This window comes from Crocodylus siamensis, chromosome 3, assembly GCF_052110815.1.
Source record: "Crocodylus siamensis isolate JL-2025a chromosome 3, ASM5211081v1, whole genome shotgun sequence".
Taxonomy (NCBI): domain Eukaryota; kingdom Metazoa; phylum Chordata; order Crocodylia; family Crocodylidae; genus Crocodylus; species Crocodylus siamensis.
In genome coordinates this window covers 589770-605904 of record NC_143397.1, presented here as the reverse complement: position 1 = coordinate 605904, position 16135 = coordinate 589770, and the positions used below count along the sequence as shown (strand labels likewise).

General features: G+C 64.9%; 1 protein-coding gene across 4 annotated transcripts; it reads left to right on the top strand.

Moving 5' to 3' along the window:
• Nucleotides 1-1805: 1805 nt before the first annotated feature.
• On the top strand, nt 1806-12616 carry TAF1C (TATA-box binding protein associated factor, RNA polymerase I subunit C). Of its 4 annotated transcripts, none has more exons than XM_090037451.1 (15): nt 1869-2008; nt 3181-3323; nt 3467-3551; nt 3917-3973; nt 4444-4539; nt 7524-7594; nt 7709-7956; nt 8188-8316; nt 8584-8701; nt 8875-8946; nt 9350-9485; nt 9725-9853; nt 10234-10411; nt 10655-10792; nt 11043-12616. In XM_090037451.1, exons 2-15 carry the CDS (start codon nt 3292-3294, stop codon nt 12542-12544), a joined length of 2991 nt encoding a protein of 996 aa, XP_089893577.1. In that variant the 5' UTR covers nt 1869-2008; nt 3181-3291; the 3' UTR covers nt 12545-12616. The 4 variants fall into 4 exon arrangements, with proteins under 4 accessions (XP_089893575.1, XP_089893577.1, XP_089893574.1 ...); XM_090037448.1 differs by having other exon boundaries at nt 1889-2008; nt 2423-3323; nt 3867-3973; XM_090037449.1 differs by lacking the exon at nt 3181-3323 and having other exon boundaries at nt 1806-2008; nt 3867-3973.
• Nucleotides 12617-16135: the final 3519 nt, after the last annotated feature.

The window sequence follows — 16135 nt, the reverse complement described above, 5'->3', positions numbered from 1 at the left end:
TGGGAGAGCGTGCGACAGGCAGAGCCAAGTGCAGGAGGGGCCTGGGCTGGCCTTCGGGCTGCTCCGTGTTGGCCGGGCCAGCGAGAACGGTGAGGCAAGGGCTGTTCCTCTTACTGAAAGTCCACGGAGGGGTCACTCACAGTTGCTGTCACCTTCTGTATGACCATGCTTGGCTGGTATCTTGTTTGTCAGAACGAGCTGCCGGGACGGAAAGCAGAGGGCCCGTTGCCAGGTGCAACATGTCCCTACAGAGAGATTCCTGGCCAGGGACAAGCTCAGTAACACACGCCTGGGCTTTTGTATTAAGGATCAGGACTCACAGACTAGTCAGGGGGGACCAGCAAGCACTGGGGAAGTCCCTGTTCCCCCGAGCACTGCCAGGAGTGACCAGGAATACCGGTCACAAGCTGGCAGAGGGCAGATTCAGACTAGACATCAGGAGGCGCGACTTCCCGGTCAGGGCGGCTAGGGTCTGGGACCAACTTCCAAGCAAAGTGGTGCTGGCTCCTACACTGGGGGTGTTTAAGAGGAGGTTAGATGAACACCTTGCCGGGGTCGTTTGACCCCAGTGCTCTTTCCTGCCATGGCGGGGGGCCAGACCAGATCTGCTCAGGTCCCTTCCGACCCCAGAACCTATGAAACTACAGGAAGGGGAGTGCATTTGACTGCTCTGACTGCAGCGATCGCCACACAATGTTATCTTTGCTCAGCTGGTCACACTTCCTAAATGTAATATACAGTCCGGCCCATTCCACTAACGCTGCATTTTGTTTTGCTTTGATCTTAAGCTTGATAACGCAGCCCTGGGCCCCAGCATGTCAGCGCCCGTTGTTCCTCTTTACCGGGAGAAAACGGTGCGCTGCGTTAATGCACCGGCCCCCGCCCCCCTCTTCAAAGCCCTAGACCCCCCTGTGGACGCCGTCCGGGGTGGAAGCAAGGAGTACGTGTGCTAATGCCTGTGCCAGGCCGCAAGCATCGCCCAGACAGGCTTTGTGGTGAGGGAGAGCTTGCGTGGGACGAGCTTTTGGGCACGTGGCCTTCCTCAGGGCTGGGGAAGCGGCAGGTGAAGCCACAGCCGAAGGCCAGGCCAAACCGAGGCATGGAAAGCCGTTGCCGAGCAGGTTTGGGAACCGCGCAGGAAGTGCAGGGTTTGGGTGACATCTGCGATAGGATCCGCAGCCGTCTGTAGCGGCTCGTCCTAGAACCTGAACGCACGTTGCCGGCAGCGTTCGTCACGGCGGGAGGGAGCGGGAGCACCAGGCCTTCACCGCGCCCCCCTCGAGCTGCGCGGGCGCGGGGGGCAGCGGGCGCTCCCGGTTTGGCGGGGCAGGAGGCGCAGGGGCCCTGGGCCCCTCGTAGGTTTGCCCCAGTGTTCGCGGCTCCAATACTGTTCTTGACATGAAACCCCTCCTCGGCCTCCCGGGGCCTTTCCACACCCGAGCGCCCTGGCGCAGCGCCGCGGAGGCCCGGGGCCCACTTCCTGCCACGCAGGGCACCGGCCACTGCCCCCCGCAAGGGGCCCTGGCCGGGGTGAGGGGCCTGGAGCAGCTTGCCCTGCCCTGCCCTCCGATGTCGGGGCACCCCCCGGGGGCACCGCCAGCCGCCCCACCCTTGGGGAGACACCCCCGACTGGCCCGCCCCGCCCCGGGGGGGCACCCCCAGCCGCCTCATGCCCCCTCGGGGGGGGCGGGGCACTCCCAGCCCCGCCCCCGGGAGCTGAAGCGCACGCCGGCTCCGACGCTGCCGGCCGCCAGGGGGCGCTGCCGCGCCGCACTCCCGAGCCCCTTCCGCGCGGCGGGCGCTCTCTGACCGGCGGGCGCTCTATGACCGGCGGGCGCTGATTGGTCGGCTGCGTCGTGGCGGCGGCGCGGGCGCGATGCGGTTCCCGGCGCCGCTCTTCCCGGGGCCGCACCGCGCCGGCCCCCCCGGCCGCGAGCCGTCCTGCCCCGCGCTGCTCGGCTGGGGCGGGCGCGGAGCGGTGCTGGCGGCCGGCGCGGAGCCGCGGCAGGTGAGTGTCCGCCCGGGGCCCCGGGAGCCGCGCACCCCGGAGACCCGGGCCCGCCGGTGCGGACCAGAGGAAATCCTTCGTGCCCAGTGCGGCGGGGGCTGGGGCCGAGCCCGAGCGCGGGGCAAGGCCGTCCCCGCCTCGCCTGCACGCGGCCCCGGGAGCCCCGAGGCGGGCACGGCGGGAGGGAGGTTCCCTTCCAGCGGAGCCCGGGGGGCCGCATCCCTGCGCGCTGGGCACCGCTCGCCAGCCCTCTTCTCTCCCCCTTCTGCTCTGTGCGTGTCCCAGCTCCTCTCCGTTGCACCTTTGCCGTTACCTCCGCTTCCTTCTCCGACCGGCCTTCTCGCTCCTGCCTTGCACGTTCTCGCCGGCCTCCTGTCGCACTTTTAGCTCTTTCCTTGCTTGATCTCCCGACAGCAGAGACTCCCTGTGCCCGGAGACCGGCACTTGTGCCCGAAAGGTTGCCAAGGGCCACTCAGTTGACAAGATAACACATCTACCCAAAAACCCTTGCCTGGCAGCTCCGCCAGTCTCCCTTCCTCTCCAGTCTGGCCGTGAGCATCGCTCCATTCTCCTGCTGCCCCACGGTACGTGCCGCCTGCCCTGGGCTGCGGCGCTCGTGCCGTGGCGTCCCAGTGGCCCGTCGGCCGTTGTGCCCCACAGTGCTGTGGGCACTGCTGCTGCCAGCTCACTCGCGAGCAGCGGCTGCCCAACCCCTGCGAGGGCACCTCCAGTGCTGGAGCAGCCGCAGCCTCCCTGGACGCCCGTTCCCCTGCTCTGCCCGGGAAGAAGTTTTATCTGAGATCCAGTCTAAATTTACTTTGCTGCGGTTTCAAGCCAAGAGAAAAGCTGCTTCCCCTCTCCTGCGAGGCAGCTCTTCAGGTGTTTGCAGGCTGCTTTCACGTCCCCTCTGAAGCAGCTTTTATGCAAGCTGAACATGCCCAGCTCCTTCAGCCTCTCCTCCCAGGACTTGCCTTCCAAGCCCTTGAGCGTTGTCTCTGCCTCTGGCCCCTCTCTCGCTGCTCCGCTTCCCTCTTAACACATGGAGCCCAGCACTGCAGCCGTTGTCCGGGGGAGGCCTGAGCAGGGCCGAGCAGAGAAGCACCATCACCTCCTGTGTCTTGCACCTGACGCTCCTCCTGGCGCAGCCCGAACCGCACTGCTCTTCTCTGCAGCTGCATCACGCTGCAGGCTCATATCGAGTCTGATCTACCAAGACTCCCCCCATCCTTCTCCTTGGCACTGCCGTCCAGCCAGGAGTCGCCCAGTTTGTCCTTGTGCTTGTGATGATCCCTCCCGAGGGGCAGCTCCTCGCACGGTCAGCATTGACCTTAAGTGGGGAGGGAGTGCAGGCCTAATGGAGGGGCCTGGCCCAGTTGGGGTGGGGAGCTGGGGACTAGGGTGGAGGTGCCCCTGCAGTGGGCAGGGAGCTGCGCTGATCCATCTGTCCTGCCCTTACAGGGGTTCGTGCCGCTTCGCAGCGAGACAGGCGAGAGCTGGGAACCTGCTGATGTCGTTGCGGTGCCGCTCCTGCCTCCTGACGCTGGTGAGAGCCCAGACGCTGCCTCGAGCCCCAGGCCAGCAGAGCCAGAGGTTGCCAAAGCACGAGGCCCTGACTGGCAGGGTCCCCCTGGCCTTCATGCCGTCCAGCAGCAGGAACTGGCTCCTGACCTGCGGGTTCCCCTGGGCAGTCCATCCCCAGGCGCTGCCAGGGCCTGGGGGTGCACGTGCCCATCCCTGCGCCCAGTATTGCTGGAGGTGCCTTGAGCTGTGCTCCGTGGCTCCCTCCCCTGCCTGTGCCCGGGGGCTCATGCTGCGCTGACAGCCGGGCCTGGTCCCCCCCTCCCCTTCTTGCCTGCAGGCTGCAGGGTCCCGGCCGTGACCCCCCACGACATCTTCTACCCGGGGCAGGTTCGGAGGAAGCTCCAGGCAGGCAGGACTGAAGCCGCTCTTGACTTCACCAGGCAGGTGAGTCCTCGCAGGCTGGCGGCTGCACCCAGCACCCCAGGCAGCCTGCCACATGGCCCCTTCCCTGGCAGGGGGGTCTTTGGGAAAGCAGCGAGTCCCAGCGCTCCTGTAGGCCCAGCTCAAAAGCCCCAGGCCTGACTGGGCAGAGGGCCACTGGGCTCACTGCCCTCCCTGGGGAGAAGCGCTGGGGCTGGAAGGGGAGCAGGGCTGCCCTGCGCAGGAGAGGGTGTCAGAGGATCCGAGCAGACCCACCCACCCACATGGGGATCCAGGATGGCTGTGCTCTGCCCCACCAGGCTCTGTGCAGTGTCTCCTGGAGCGAGGTTTGGGAGGAGGGGGCAGGGGGCTTCAGCTGGGGCTGAGGCCATGAGGACGCTACATGTGCCTGGCTGCCTGCTGTGGATGCCTCAGACTCCCGCATGCTGGCCAGACCCTGCTTGGCCCCCCTGACCCTGTGCCCCTCCCTGCAGCTGGCACATTTCTTCCTGGACCACCCTGAGGATGCATTCGGGGCCATGGGCCAGCTACTGCAGGAGAACTTCCATCTGGGGGAGGCGCGGCTGCGGGTGAGTGGTGGTCCCTGCCCAACCCCAGGGACAGCTGCGCTCCTGGCTTGGGACAGGGGCAGCCCCCATCTTGCTGCCCCTGCTTCCCTGAGGCCCTGGCTCCTTGACCTCTGGCAGCGTGCTGTCCCCAGCTGTGACTAACCAGAACCCAGCCGGGCCTTGCTGTGCGGGTGCTGTGTGCTCCCCCCTCTCATAGATCTCATAGGCACTAGGGCTGGAAGGGACCTCGGAGGATCATTGAGTCCAGCCCCCTGCCCCAGGGGCAGGAAGTCAGCAGCGGTCAAAGGATCCCAGCAAGATAAACATCCAAATGTCTCTTGAAGTCGTTCAGTGTAGGTGCTTGAACCACCTTCGGCGACAGTCTATTTCAGACCTTCGGGGCTTGGACAGTGAAGAAGTTCTTCCTTATGTCCAGCCTGAAACGGTTATGAAGGAGTTTGGGACTGTTCGACCTCGTCATCCCTTGGGGCGCTCTGGTGAACAGATGTTCCCCCAGATCCTGGTGGTCACCCCTGATAAACTTATAGGTGGCCATCAGATCACCCCTGAGCCTGCGCTTTTCCAGGCTAAAGAGTCCCATGGCTCTCAGCCTGTCATCGTAAGATCTGCTTTCCTGACCTCTGATCAGGCGCGTGGCTCTTCTCTGCAACCTCTCCAGCTTCTCCACATCCTTCTTGAATTGCGGAGCCCAAAACTGGACGCAGGACTCCAGCCGCGGCCTCACCAAGGCCGAGTACAAGGGGAGAATGACGTCCCGGGATTTGCTCGAGAAGCATCTATGGATGCAAGCCAGTGTTTTGGTCGCTTTACTTGCCTCAGCATCGCATTGCAGGCTCATGTTCATCTTGGGGGGTCGTGATTGAGCACAAGTCCCTTTTGTCTGGTGCTATCCAACGCAGCACCGCTAAGCCTACAAGCATGCTGCAGGTTTTTCCTCCCAAGATGGAGGACCTTGCATTTTTCAGTGTTGAACACCATCAGGTTCTCGTCCGCCCGCTTCCCAATCCTGTCGAGGTTAGCCTGGATCATCCTCCTGTCCTCAGGTGTGAACGCTTTACCCCAAAGTTTAGTGTCGTCAGTGAACTTGGGCAGTCCGCTTCTGATAGCAATGTCCACACCGAGAACTGGCTGTCTGGTGTAGTGCCCGAAGATTGGAAGAAGGCAAATGTGGTGCCTATCTTCAAGAAAGGGAGGAAAGTGGATCTGGCAAACTATAGGCCCATCAGCCTGACTTCTATCCCAGGGAAGATCCTAGAAAAGTTTATTAAAGAGGCCATCCTTAATGGACTGGCTGACACCAACATCCAGAGGGATAGCCAGCATGGGTTTGTTGTGTGTAGGTCTTGCTTGACAAATCTCATTTCCTTCAACCAGGTGACCTATCACCTGGACAAGGGAGAAGAGATTGATGTCATATATCTTGACTTCAAAAAAGCTTTTGATCTGGTATCCCATGATTACCTCTTGGCAAAACTGGCTAACTGCGGCATCAGCCTCACCACGATCCGCTGGCTGGGAAATTGGCTCCGTGGTTGGACCCAGAGGATAGTAATTGATGGCAGTCACTCACCATGGTGCCCTGTGACCAGTGGGGTCCCCCAGCGCTCTGTCCCTGGACCCATACTGTTCAACATCTTCATTAATGATGTGAACATTGGAGTCAGGAGCGGACTGGCCAAGTTCGCCGATGACACCAAACTATGGGGCAAAGCATCCACGCCAGAAGATAGGCAGGTGATCCAGGCTGACCTGGACAAGCTCAGCAAATGGGCGGACGAGAACCTGATGGTGTTTAACACCGAAAAATGCAAGGTTCTCCACCTTGGGAAGGAAAACCTGCAGCATCCTTATAGGCTCGGCAGTGCTACGCTGGCTGGCACTACGGAAGAAAAAGACTTGGGGGTCATCATTGACCACAAAATGAACATGAGCCTGCAATGCGATGCTGCGGCTAGTAAAGCGACCAAAACTCTGGCTTGCATCCATAGATGCTTCTCGAGCAGATCCCGGGACATCATTCTCTCGTACTCGGCCTTGGTGAGGCCGCAGCTGGAGTACTGCATCCAGTTTTGGGCTCCGTAATTCAAAAAGGATGCGGAGAAGTTGAGAGAGTCCAGAGGAGAGCCACGGGCATGATCAGAGGTCAGGAAAGCAGACCGTACGACAACAGGCTGAGAGCCATGGGACTCTTTAGCCTGGAAAAGCGCAGGCTCGGGGGTGATCTGACGGCCACCTATAAGTTTATCGGGGGTGACCACCAGGATCTGGGGGAACATTTGTTCACCAGAGCGCCCCAAGGGATGATGAGGTCGAACGGTTATAAAGTACTGCACGACCGTTTCAGGCTGGACACGAGGAAGAATTTCTTTACTGTCTGAGCCCCAAAAGCCTGGAACAGCCTGCCATCGGAGGTTGTTCAAGCACAACACCTTCAAGAGCAAATTGGATGCTTATCTTGCTGGGATCCTATGACCCCAGCTGAGTTCCTGCCCTTTGGGTGGGGGCTGGACTCAATGATCTTCTGAGGTCCCTTCCAGCCCTAATGTCTATGAAATCTGTGAAATCATTAATGAAGATGTTGAATAGTGTTGGCCCGAGGATGGAGCCTTGAGGGACCTCACTGGTCACAGTGCACCAAGACGATTGACTTCTGTCAACTGCTGCCCTCTGGTTCCAGCCTCACCCCTGTCCCATTTCTGGCCCCGTGCCCCCATCCAGGACAAGGGGGCGGATGGATATGGACTAGGGGTGCTGAGGCTGCTCCGTCTGGTGGGCTGTGGCTGCAGCACGGGGTGGCCTGGCACTGTCCATCATTTCACTGGTATTGTGGGGAATGGGGCTGGAGGGGGAGAATCAGCCCCCCTTGCCTCCCCTCCTTCAGCCTCCTGGCATGCGACCGTGCTGCCTGCACACATCCATGCGCTTCCCGGTCAGGTAGCGTGGCCCTGCCCTGACCTCGGCCCATCTGCCCCCTTTCCGCTTAGGGGAAGGTGCGCGAGAACGTGGTCCCGCTGTCGGCCCTGCTGCGGAAGCTGGGGCACGCGGACGCCAGGCGGTGAGTGTGTGGCATTCCCCCGCGCCCCCAGGCCCATGTGGCTCCGTGTGTTGGGCCTGCCCCACCTGCCCTTGTAGCAGTACAAGGTGGCCCCTGACCTGTCCCCTCCTGTAGCGGGTGCCACCAGCTGTGGGTCAGCTCCCGGCTGCGCAGCTTCTGCCGCCTGAGCCGGCCGTGGCTGTGGGAGCTGCCGCTAGGGATGCTGGGCGAGCGGCTGCACGAGGAGCTGGCGCTACAGCGGGACCAGCTGCTCTTCGACGATGCCCCGACTGGCGGTGCGCTAGCCTGGCTGCCAGCTGGGGGCATAGGCGCATCCCGCGGCTGCCTGCTGCACCCAGCCGGCCCCGCCATGGATCAGCTCTGTATCCTTTTGCGGCTGGGGGGGTCTGCTCGGCCTGGGGGAGAGGTGCTGGGGGCCCAGGGCTGGACACTGCTGTGTCCCTGATATCCCCTGGAAGGGATCCAGCTGAGCCCCTGTGCAGTGGGGCAGTGGTGGGAGGTGCCCAGAGTGGCAGGGGTGATAGCTAGACTGCAGGCGGTTGCAGTCCTGGTCCCATCAGACTGTGCCGCGGCGCTTAACCAGGGCATTGCAGACTTCCAGGACATTGTGCTGGTGCCGGGGGAGGACGGTGGCCTGCGTGCCCGCGCCCGGGGCAGCCCTGCCCAGTTTAAGCTCAACGGCTGGGTGCGCCAGGTGTCTGCCATGCAGCTGGATGGGGCAGGTGAGCGGGGCCAGGGCTGTCGCCTCTCCCTGCCCTCGGGGCAGCAGCCAGCCCTGCTTTCTTGGCCAGGGTAGGGCCCCCCACCCCAGCTACGGGAGCAGGGAGCCCCAGGCTGACAGCCCCCTGGAGCAGGGGCTGAGGGGCAGGGATCCCCGTGAGGGCTAAGTTCAAGTCACCGCTCCATGGCCCTGTCTTCCCGTGGGACAACCTGGTTGTGCTCCCCTCCCCCCTCCATGAGCTAAACCAGCGTGTCCCCTGTGCCCGCAGCCTTTGTGGGCGTCCGCTCGGACTATCACTGTGGGGCCTGGAGGCTGCAGCCTGGCGCTGTGCCCACTCCGCTGCAGGTCGTCCGCACCACCTCGCCAGCCTCCTGCCTCACTGCCAGGTAAGTGTTGCCCCTGCCGGTGGGAACCATGAGCCAAGCGCAGCTGCAAGCCCCGGGGCAGCAGGGCCTATAGCTGGGGCAGGTCGGTCTGTCCCTCCGTGCCTCCGCTGCAGGAAGGCTCCAGCTCTGCTCTGCTTCGGCTCGAGGCCCCACTGACACTGCCCTTCCCACAGCCCCCACCTGCCCGGGGAGCTGTCCCTGTGCACCCACAGCGGGGCTGTGTACCTGTGGAGCGTCGAGACTGGGTGAGCATGGCTGCAGGCACTGGCAAAGGCTGCGTGGGGCCTCCCTGCCCCAGCCAGGGTCGGGGATGAGCGGGGCGGGCAGCACAGGCTGCCGGGAGGGGGAGGTGTCCATGGTGTGGCAGGGGGAGGTGGGGGCAGTTCTGAGCCTTCAGAAGGTGCTGGGAGCTGCAGGGCCCCAGAGCTGGGTGGGGGGCACAGCAGCATCTTTCCCCGTTCCCGCGCTGCGGTCAGGCCATGGCCACAGCAGGATCTAGCCCGTCCGAGGGCCTGTGGCCAGGCAGTGACAGCCATGACCTGAGCCAGGCCCATACACAGCAGTGACCACATCCCAGGTCCTGCTGCCCCCCCAGGGTCCTCAGCTTGGGCGCTGACTCCCACCTCTGGGGACCCTTGGCCTCCCCAGGCTGCAGCGCGTCTGCCAGGAGCCGGAGACTATGTTCTTCCGTGACCCATCGCCGTGGCGCTGGAGCGAGTTCACAGCCCACCCGCGGGTGCTGAGCTACGCTGACCGCACTGGCGTGCAGTGCCTCGATGTGCGGGTGAGTTGGGGCAAGGGGCTGTGCCCTGGCATCGGGGTTCACATGCCACAGGCAAGACCCTGTGCCTGCCAGGAGGGTACAGGATGTGGGGGAGCGGGGCCCTGGGGCTGCCCCGGGCGGGCTGGGCCCTTCCCTCGGGCCTCGCAGCTCCCCCACTGGGTGCCCGGGGCCCTTCCAGTGGGGTAGGGGGCATCTCCCTCCCCAGGCCAGCTCGCAGGTCCTGGTCTCTCTGGCCTCAGGCCCCCACTCAGGCCCGGCGAGATCTCTTCAAGGTGGGCGCAGAAGCCGGGTGTCAGCGTGGAGAGCGTGTAGTGCTGCCCCTGTACCTGGGCCAGGCCCACCCTGCCCAGCACCTCATCGCCACGCAGGTGAGAGGTGAGGGGGTTCAGCAGGGAGGGCCTCGGGCTAGGGTGGGTACAGGGCAGCAGCTTGTGTCTGTGGCAAGGGGCTGTGACCCCTGGAGCTCGGGGCTGCTGGCTGCATGGGGCCTGCAGCCTCACGCCCGGCTGCAGGGCTGGCCGGGGTCTGTGTCGCAGATCTGTGCGCTGTGGCCCAGGTGCTCGGGGCAGCTGCCCGGGATGCCCTGGGGGCCTGGCTGCAGGGAAACTGCAGCAGGGCCTGTGCTGGGCCGTGGGGACTGCAGCGCCCTGAGGCTCGTGCCACGGCTGCAGGTGGGTGGGCCGGGCCCAGAGCACCGCCGGGCCACGAGGGGTGGGCCCTGGGCGACGCTACACTGCCATCCCCGCAGTTCTCGGTGTACGTGGTGGACGAGCGCTTCCCCCTGGTGCCGGCGCTGCGCTGGGAGCACATGATGACGGTCCCCCCCATCTTCGCACACGTGATGCCGGGCGGTGCCCCGGGCAGGAGCCACAAGGTGCTGCTGGGCACCCACCGCACCCAGGAGCTGCTGCTGCTGCAGTGCACAGGTCGGGGGCACGAGGGGCATTGGGGCTGGGCTGGGACACGTGGCGGTAGCTGCTCTGCAGCAGGTGGCTGGAGCTACTCTGAGGCTGCTCCTAGCACTTGGGGTAGGGGGAGGTCACAGTGCATGGGGGCCTTCTCCCCTCGGTCCCGTCTCCCTGCCCGGGACTGGCTTGCTCAGCATCTCCCTGGCCAGGTGGGGCTTGGGAATGCAGCCCCCTTTCCTCATGGCGCTCCTGTCCCTGCAGGCAGCAGCACATCAGCCTGTCAGCTCGTGGGGGCCCCACGGAGGCTGCACACCATTGCTGACAGCTTGCAGTACCTGCCTGCCACGACACCCCACCAGCTGGACCGGCTGCACCAGAGGCTGGGTGTGCCCGCTGCAGGTAGGTGCCAGGCCAGGCTTCCTGCGGCTCCTCTGCAGTGGTGCCCAGGACGGGGCCGGAGGGCGGTGGGGAAGCAGGCCGCCTGTGTGCAGGGGGGCACCGCTGGCAGACAGGATGGGACAGGCCCCTTGCTGGGCTCTGCCATGGCCCCACGTGGCAGTGGTGGGGGGCGCTGGGCCAGTGCCCAGGGGAAATGTCCCCGGGCCCTGCCACTTGCCCCTGCCTGCCTGGCTCAACCAACTCTCTCCAGGGGTGACCGCCACCCTGGGGCGCCGGGGGCCGCTGGAGTCCATGCTGGTTTTCCAGCTGTCCGAGGCCGGGGACCTCTTCCACCAGACTCTGCTGCACTCCCAGCCAGCAGCCAGCTCGCCGGAGAGGGGCCATGCAGATGAGCCCTCCGCATCCCCATCCCTGCAGACTCCTGCCCAGGCAGTGCAGCACGTGCCAGGGCCAGGCACTTCCTGTGGTTTGGGCAGCGAGGGTGAGGAGGAGGAAAGGACGGAGACCTTCTACCTGGCTGGCTTGGAGGTGCTCGTGAACGAGGACGAGGACGGTGGCAGGGCCGGGCAGCCCGCAGACCCTGGGGCCCAGCCCCCACCAGCCCCCTGCCCCCGAGCCAGCCCCAGCCAGCTCCCTGCCCCCAGCCCTGCCATTGCTGCCCAGTACCGCCGCTGGCTGGCAGCACTGTCCCATGCCTGGAAACAGCTGGCGGAACCGGCCAGGCCACGGGTGCCCCTCGCCCCTCGCCCGAGGCGGCTCTTCACCCCCGGGGAGCTGCGCCAGCCGCCTGGGGCCGGGGTGCTGCACCAGCGGGCTCGCCGGGAGCTGCGCCGTGTCATGAGGGAGCGTGGTCTGGTGGCGGGCTGTGCCCTGGGCCCGCAGCCCCCGCCACCGCCTGCGCCCTGCCCTGTGGAGCCACAGGCCTGGCCTGACGACCTGAGCGAGCGGCTCACGGCCTCCTGGCTGGGGGACTGGGGCGGCTGGTGGGAGGAGCAGCAGGGCAGGAGCCAGGCGCGGCAGGCACGGGTGCGGGCACTGCGGGAGCAGAGACGGCGCCGCAAGCGAGCGCGGGGCCTCCGCAGCCTCTCGGGCAGTTTCAGCTCCTCCCTCACCTACCAGTCGGACCTGTCGGACTTCAGTGATGTCTCAGCCTGGTTTGCGGGCAGCCGGGCCCCTACGCCTGCAGCCAGCCCCCAGCATGGCCTCGCACCTTCCCTGCCTGGGCAGCCAGGGGAGGATGCCCCTGCAGAGCCCGGGCCAGGCTCCCCGCTGGCCTGCAGCACCCAGCCCTCCCAGGAGCCGGGGGGCAGCCAGGACCCAGGGGCCCCCTCCCAGCTGCTGTCATCCCAGATGCTGCGCTTGCGCGGGGTCCCCAGGGAGCGCAGGAAGACCCTCCGCGACTTCCTCTCCATCTTCACCGAGTCCCCCGTGGAGCCGCCACCTGCGGTGCCCAGCAGCCAGGCCTCCAGCCTGGGGGGGGAGCGGCGCGTCCCCCTCTCCCAGAGCCAGGCCTCCAGCCTGGGGGGGGAGCGGCGCGTCCCCCTCTCCCAGAGCCAGGCCTCCAGCCTGGGGGGGGAGCGGCGCATCCCCCTCTCCCAGAGCCAGGCCTCCAGCCTGGGGGGGGAGCGGCGCGTCCCCCTCTCCCAGAGCCAGGCCTCCAGCCTGGGGGGGGAGCGGCGCGTCCCCCTCTCCCAGAGCCAGGCCTCCGCGGGCTCCCAGGCCAGGCGCAAGCGTGCCCGCATGGGCTTCTGAGCTGGGCAAGGCGGCCGCGGCCGTTCCTGGGGTAGCTGCTCCTGTGCTGCAGTCAATAAACTGGGAGAGCGGGCTCCGGTGTGGTCTCTGTGGGGCAGGGGGCCTTTCCTTGCAACATCCAGGTTCCAGCTGTTGGATATCGGCATGCTCTAGTTAGCCGAATGAGCAGTCCCCGGCTACCTCCACCACACCTGCCCCATCACAGGGCATGTCCATGCCTACGTGTGGAGGCCGCATGCTCAGCTGGGGTGGGCAGGGACCTGGCGGGCTCCCTGCCTCCATCCTGTAGGGGCTGGACTGGCCTGCCTGGTGTCCCCTGCACCTGCCCCAGGAAGGATGCTATGCTGCCTGCCTGGGGCTCATCAGGTCTGGGCGGGGTAGTGGGGCTGCTGGCCTTGGCCATGAGGGTGCTGCTTGCCCTACTCTGCATGTGGTGCAGCTGGGCCTGGGCTGTGCGAGGGGATGGGGAATGTGTTGGGGCACAGGGCTGCACCTTGTAGCACCTCCTGGGGGGCAGCACAGGCTCCCCTGCCCTGCAGTGGGCACCAATATGTGCACAGGCACCTGCTCATGGGGACACATGCTGCACAACCTGTCTCCTGGTCCTGAGGACTCCACCACCCACCCCCAGTGCGTTACTTGCTGCTGCACTGTGACCCCTACCTCGGGCTCTGCAGACTGGGGCTGTGCAGCCCTGGACCGCACGGGACCAGGCTGCAGCTGTGTTGTCAGGACCCCTTGGGAGCTGGGGCACAGGTGAGGTGCTGCCCCAGCGCCTGTCAGGGTGACCCTGGTCCATGCCCTTTACACACAATTCAGATACCACTAATGTACCCTGGTTTGGGCTGGGCATGGTGAGGCCTGCTCTGTTTTTACAGTGCTTCTGAGTACGTTACGTGCACCTGGCAAAACCGAGCCCAGTGCATGTGGCCCCATGGGTCTGGTGCTGGCACCTTCAGACTGCCCTTGTGCTCTGGGCTGGGCTGTTCAGAGGCCGTGCAGACTCTTCCTTCAGCCCGTGGTTCTGTTTGGTTGTGTCCAGTGTGGCTGGACGTGTTCGTTGCTGGCCCAGGTGCTGTGGTCCCTCGGGAAGGTCTGGGGCCCCTTGCTCCAGCCGGCAGCGCAGCTCGGCCCAGCCCGTTAGCAGCAGGCATAGACCAGGCTTCCTGGCTGCACGCTGGATGCATGTCTGCAGGCTCGGGCAGGCGCCGTATCATGCCTGCGCCCTGCATGCGGCAGATCCTGTGTTTGGGGGGATGCGGGAAGAAGCAGCACTCCCTGCAGAAGCAATCCCGTGTCAGGGAGCTGCCGGCCAGCCGGGGGCTCTGGGGGTGGGATGTGGGCTGGGGGTTCCTGGGGCCTTGTCCGGGCCTGGAGCCGTGTTGCAAAGCCCTGTGGCACGTGGGGGCTGTTGCGGCCTGGGCGGGTGCGTGCGTGAGATGCAGCAGGCACTGCCCTGGCCCCGCAAGGCACAGGTGGCCCCGTGCAGCAGGGCCAGGCCAGGGTGGGCCCAGGGCAGCGTGGCACCCAGCAGGGTCCATGGCAGGGCAAGTGGGAAAAGGCCCATGAGAGTGTCACGCTGGTTTCTCTTCAAGGCACAGAGGTGAATGGGCGTCCCGTGCTCTTCGCTGGCTGGATAAAGATGCTGCACGTGGATGTGAGCAGCGAGGTGCTGGTCAGCAGGGTCCTGAGCACGCGGATCGCGGTAGAGCGGGGGTCTGCCAGGGCTGCCCGCTCTCCTTGCTCCGGTGCATCTCTGCCATTGAACCGCTGGCCCAGCACGTGACACAGGACCTCGGGATGCCCGAGTCCAGATCCCCAGAGGAAGCAGGGAAGAGACCAAGGTCCTGGCCTACATGGATGACCTGAGCATCCTGTGCCAGAATAAGTGTGCAGTACAAAGATCCCTGTGGCACACACAGGTCTATGGCGCAGGGGCAGGGGCCAAGGTCAACATGCGCGAGAGCCCCTGCCTGGCTGTGGGCGAGCTCAGGGACCTGGAGTCCCTGGGGGTCTCGGTTCCCTACGAGGGGACCAAGATCCCCGGGGTGGAGTTGGACCCTGAGCTGAGTGGAAGGAGGGCCTGGGAGAAGGAGGCCAAGCTGAAGCAGAGGTTAAGTCTGTGGCATGCGCACCAGCTCTCCATGGGGGGCGGGGGGGCACGTGGTGCTCATGAAGGCGGTGTAGCTACCGGTGCACTGGTCTTCCCCCTCCACGGCCTATCGCCCACAGAGTCCAGAGAGCTGTGTGCATCTTCTGGGGATCCAGGATGGAGAAGGCGGCAAGGAAAACCCTGTACAAGGAGAAGCAGACTGGGGCAGGGGACTGCCAGACATCCCCTTGTTCCTGAAGGTACGGTACTCAAGCCAGATCTGCAAGCTGTCAGCTGGGCCATCACCCAAAACAGCCTGTCTTATCAAGTGCTTTGCAGGTCACCTCCTGAGACTGTGAGGGTGTACACACCAACCAACCAACGGGAGCTTACACTGGATGCTATCTACACACACACACACACACACACACACACAGAGAGAGAGAGAGAGAGAGAGAGAAATATATATATATATATATATAAAGGCAGGGTGAGGAGACTGAACAGTTGTTCTCAATCTTCAAACGCCAGAATGCTGATTTGAAACAAACTCATCAGAACAGCATCCCTTTAAAAAAGTAGGAAGCAAAGCAATGCATTGAGCAGCAGTATGGCCTAATGGATCAGCCGCTGGTCTGGCTAAGGACCTCAGTGCTGCCTGCAGGGTCTTCTCCCATGCGCCACCCCTGTCTTGCACACGGGCCTGGCCGAGGGCCATGGGCCTAATCTGTAGGCTGGGGCAGGGGCAGGCAGTGTCCTCCCATGGCCCCCACCTCCCTGCACCAGCCCAAGGGCGATGCCCTGCCCCTGCACCCCGCCCCATGCACCGAGCTCCTCCTTGGGCTCCAGGTGACGCCTGCCGCCTTCCCGGTGCCGCTGCCGGGCAGAGCCCAGTGCAAAGCCAGGGGCAGAGCCAGCTGGAGCAGGAGACGGAGCCAGAGCAGGTGCAGGTGCAGTCCAGGAGGCCAGAGACAGGTGGGCAGCTGGGGCCCTGAAGCCTCCGCCCGGCGCTGGCCCGGCCCTGTGCCGTGTGCCCAGAGCCCAGCCACAGGCCGGTTCGGTCCCCGCTGTGCCTGTGGTTCCTGCTTGGGAGCAGGGGTCCTGCCCATGGGCCTGGCAGGGGCTGAGTCGTGTGGGGCACGTTTGCCCAGCGCGCCTGCCTGGGGGCCTGGAGCCAATCGATGCTGCCACTGGCTCGTGGGGCGGAGCAGGGCACGGGGGGCTGTGTAGACGGGGCAGCTGTCCCTGGCAGCCCATTTCCCCTGCCAGACCTGGGGCAAGGGCTGGGCAGGGCTGGGGGAGCCTTCCTGGGGCGGCGGGAGGCAGCGAGCCCTGTGCACGTCAAACCACAGGACAGTAGGGGAGCAAGGGCCCCCAGGAGGTCACCTCTGGTCCCCTGCCCCAGCAGGATCATCCCTTTCTAAACTGCTCTAGAAAGTTTGTCTCACCTGTCTTTAAAACTGCATGAGCAGCGTTTCTGCACAGCTGCAAGGCACAGA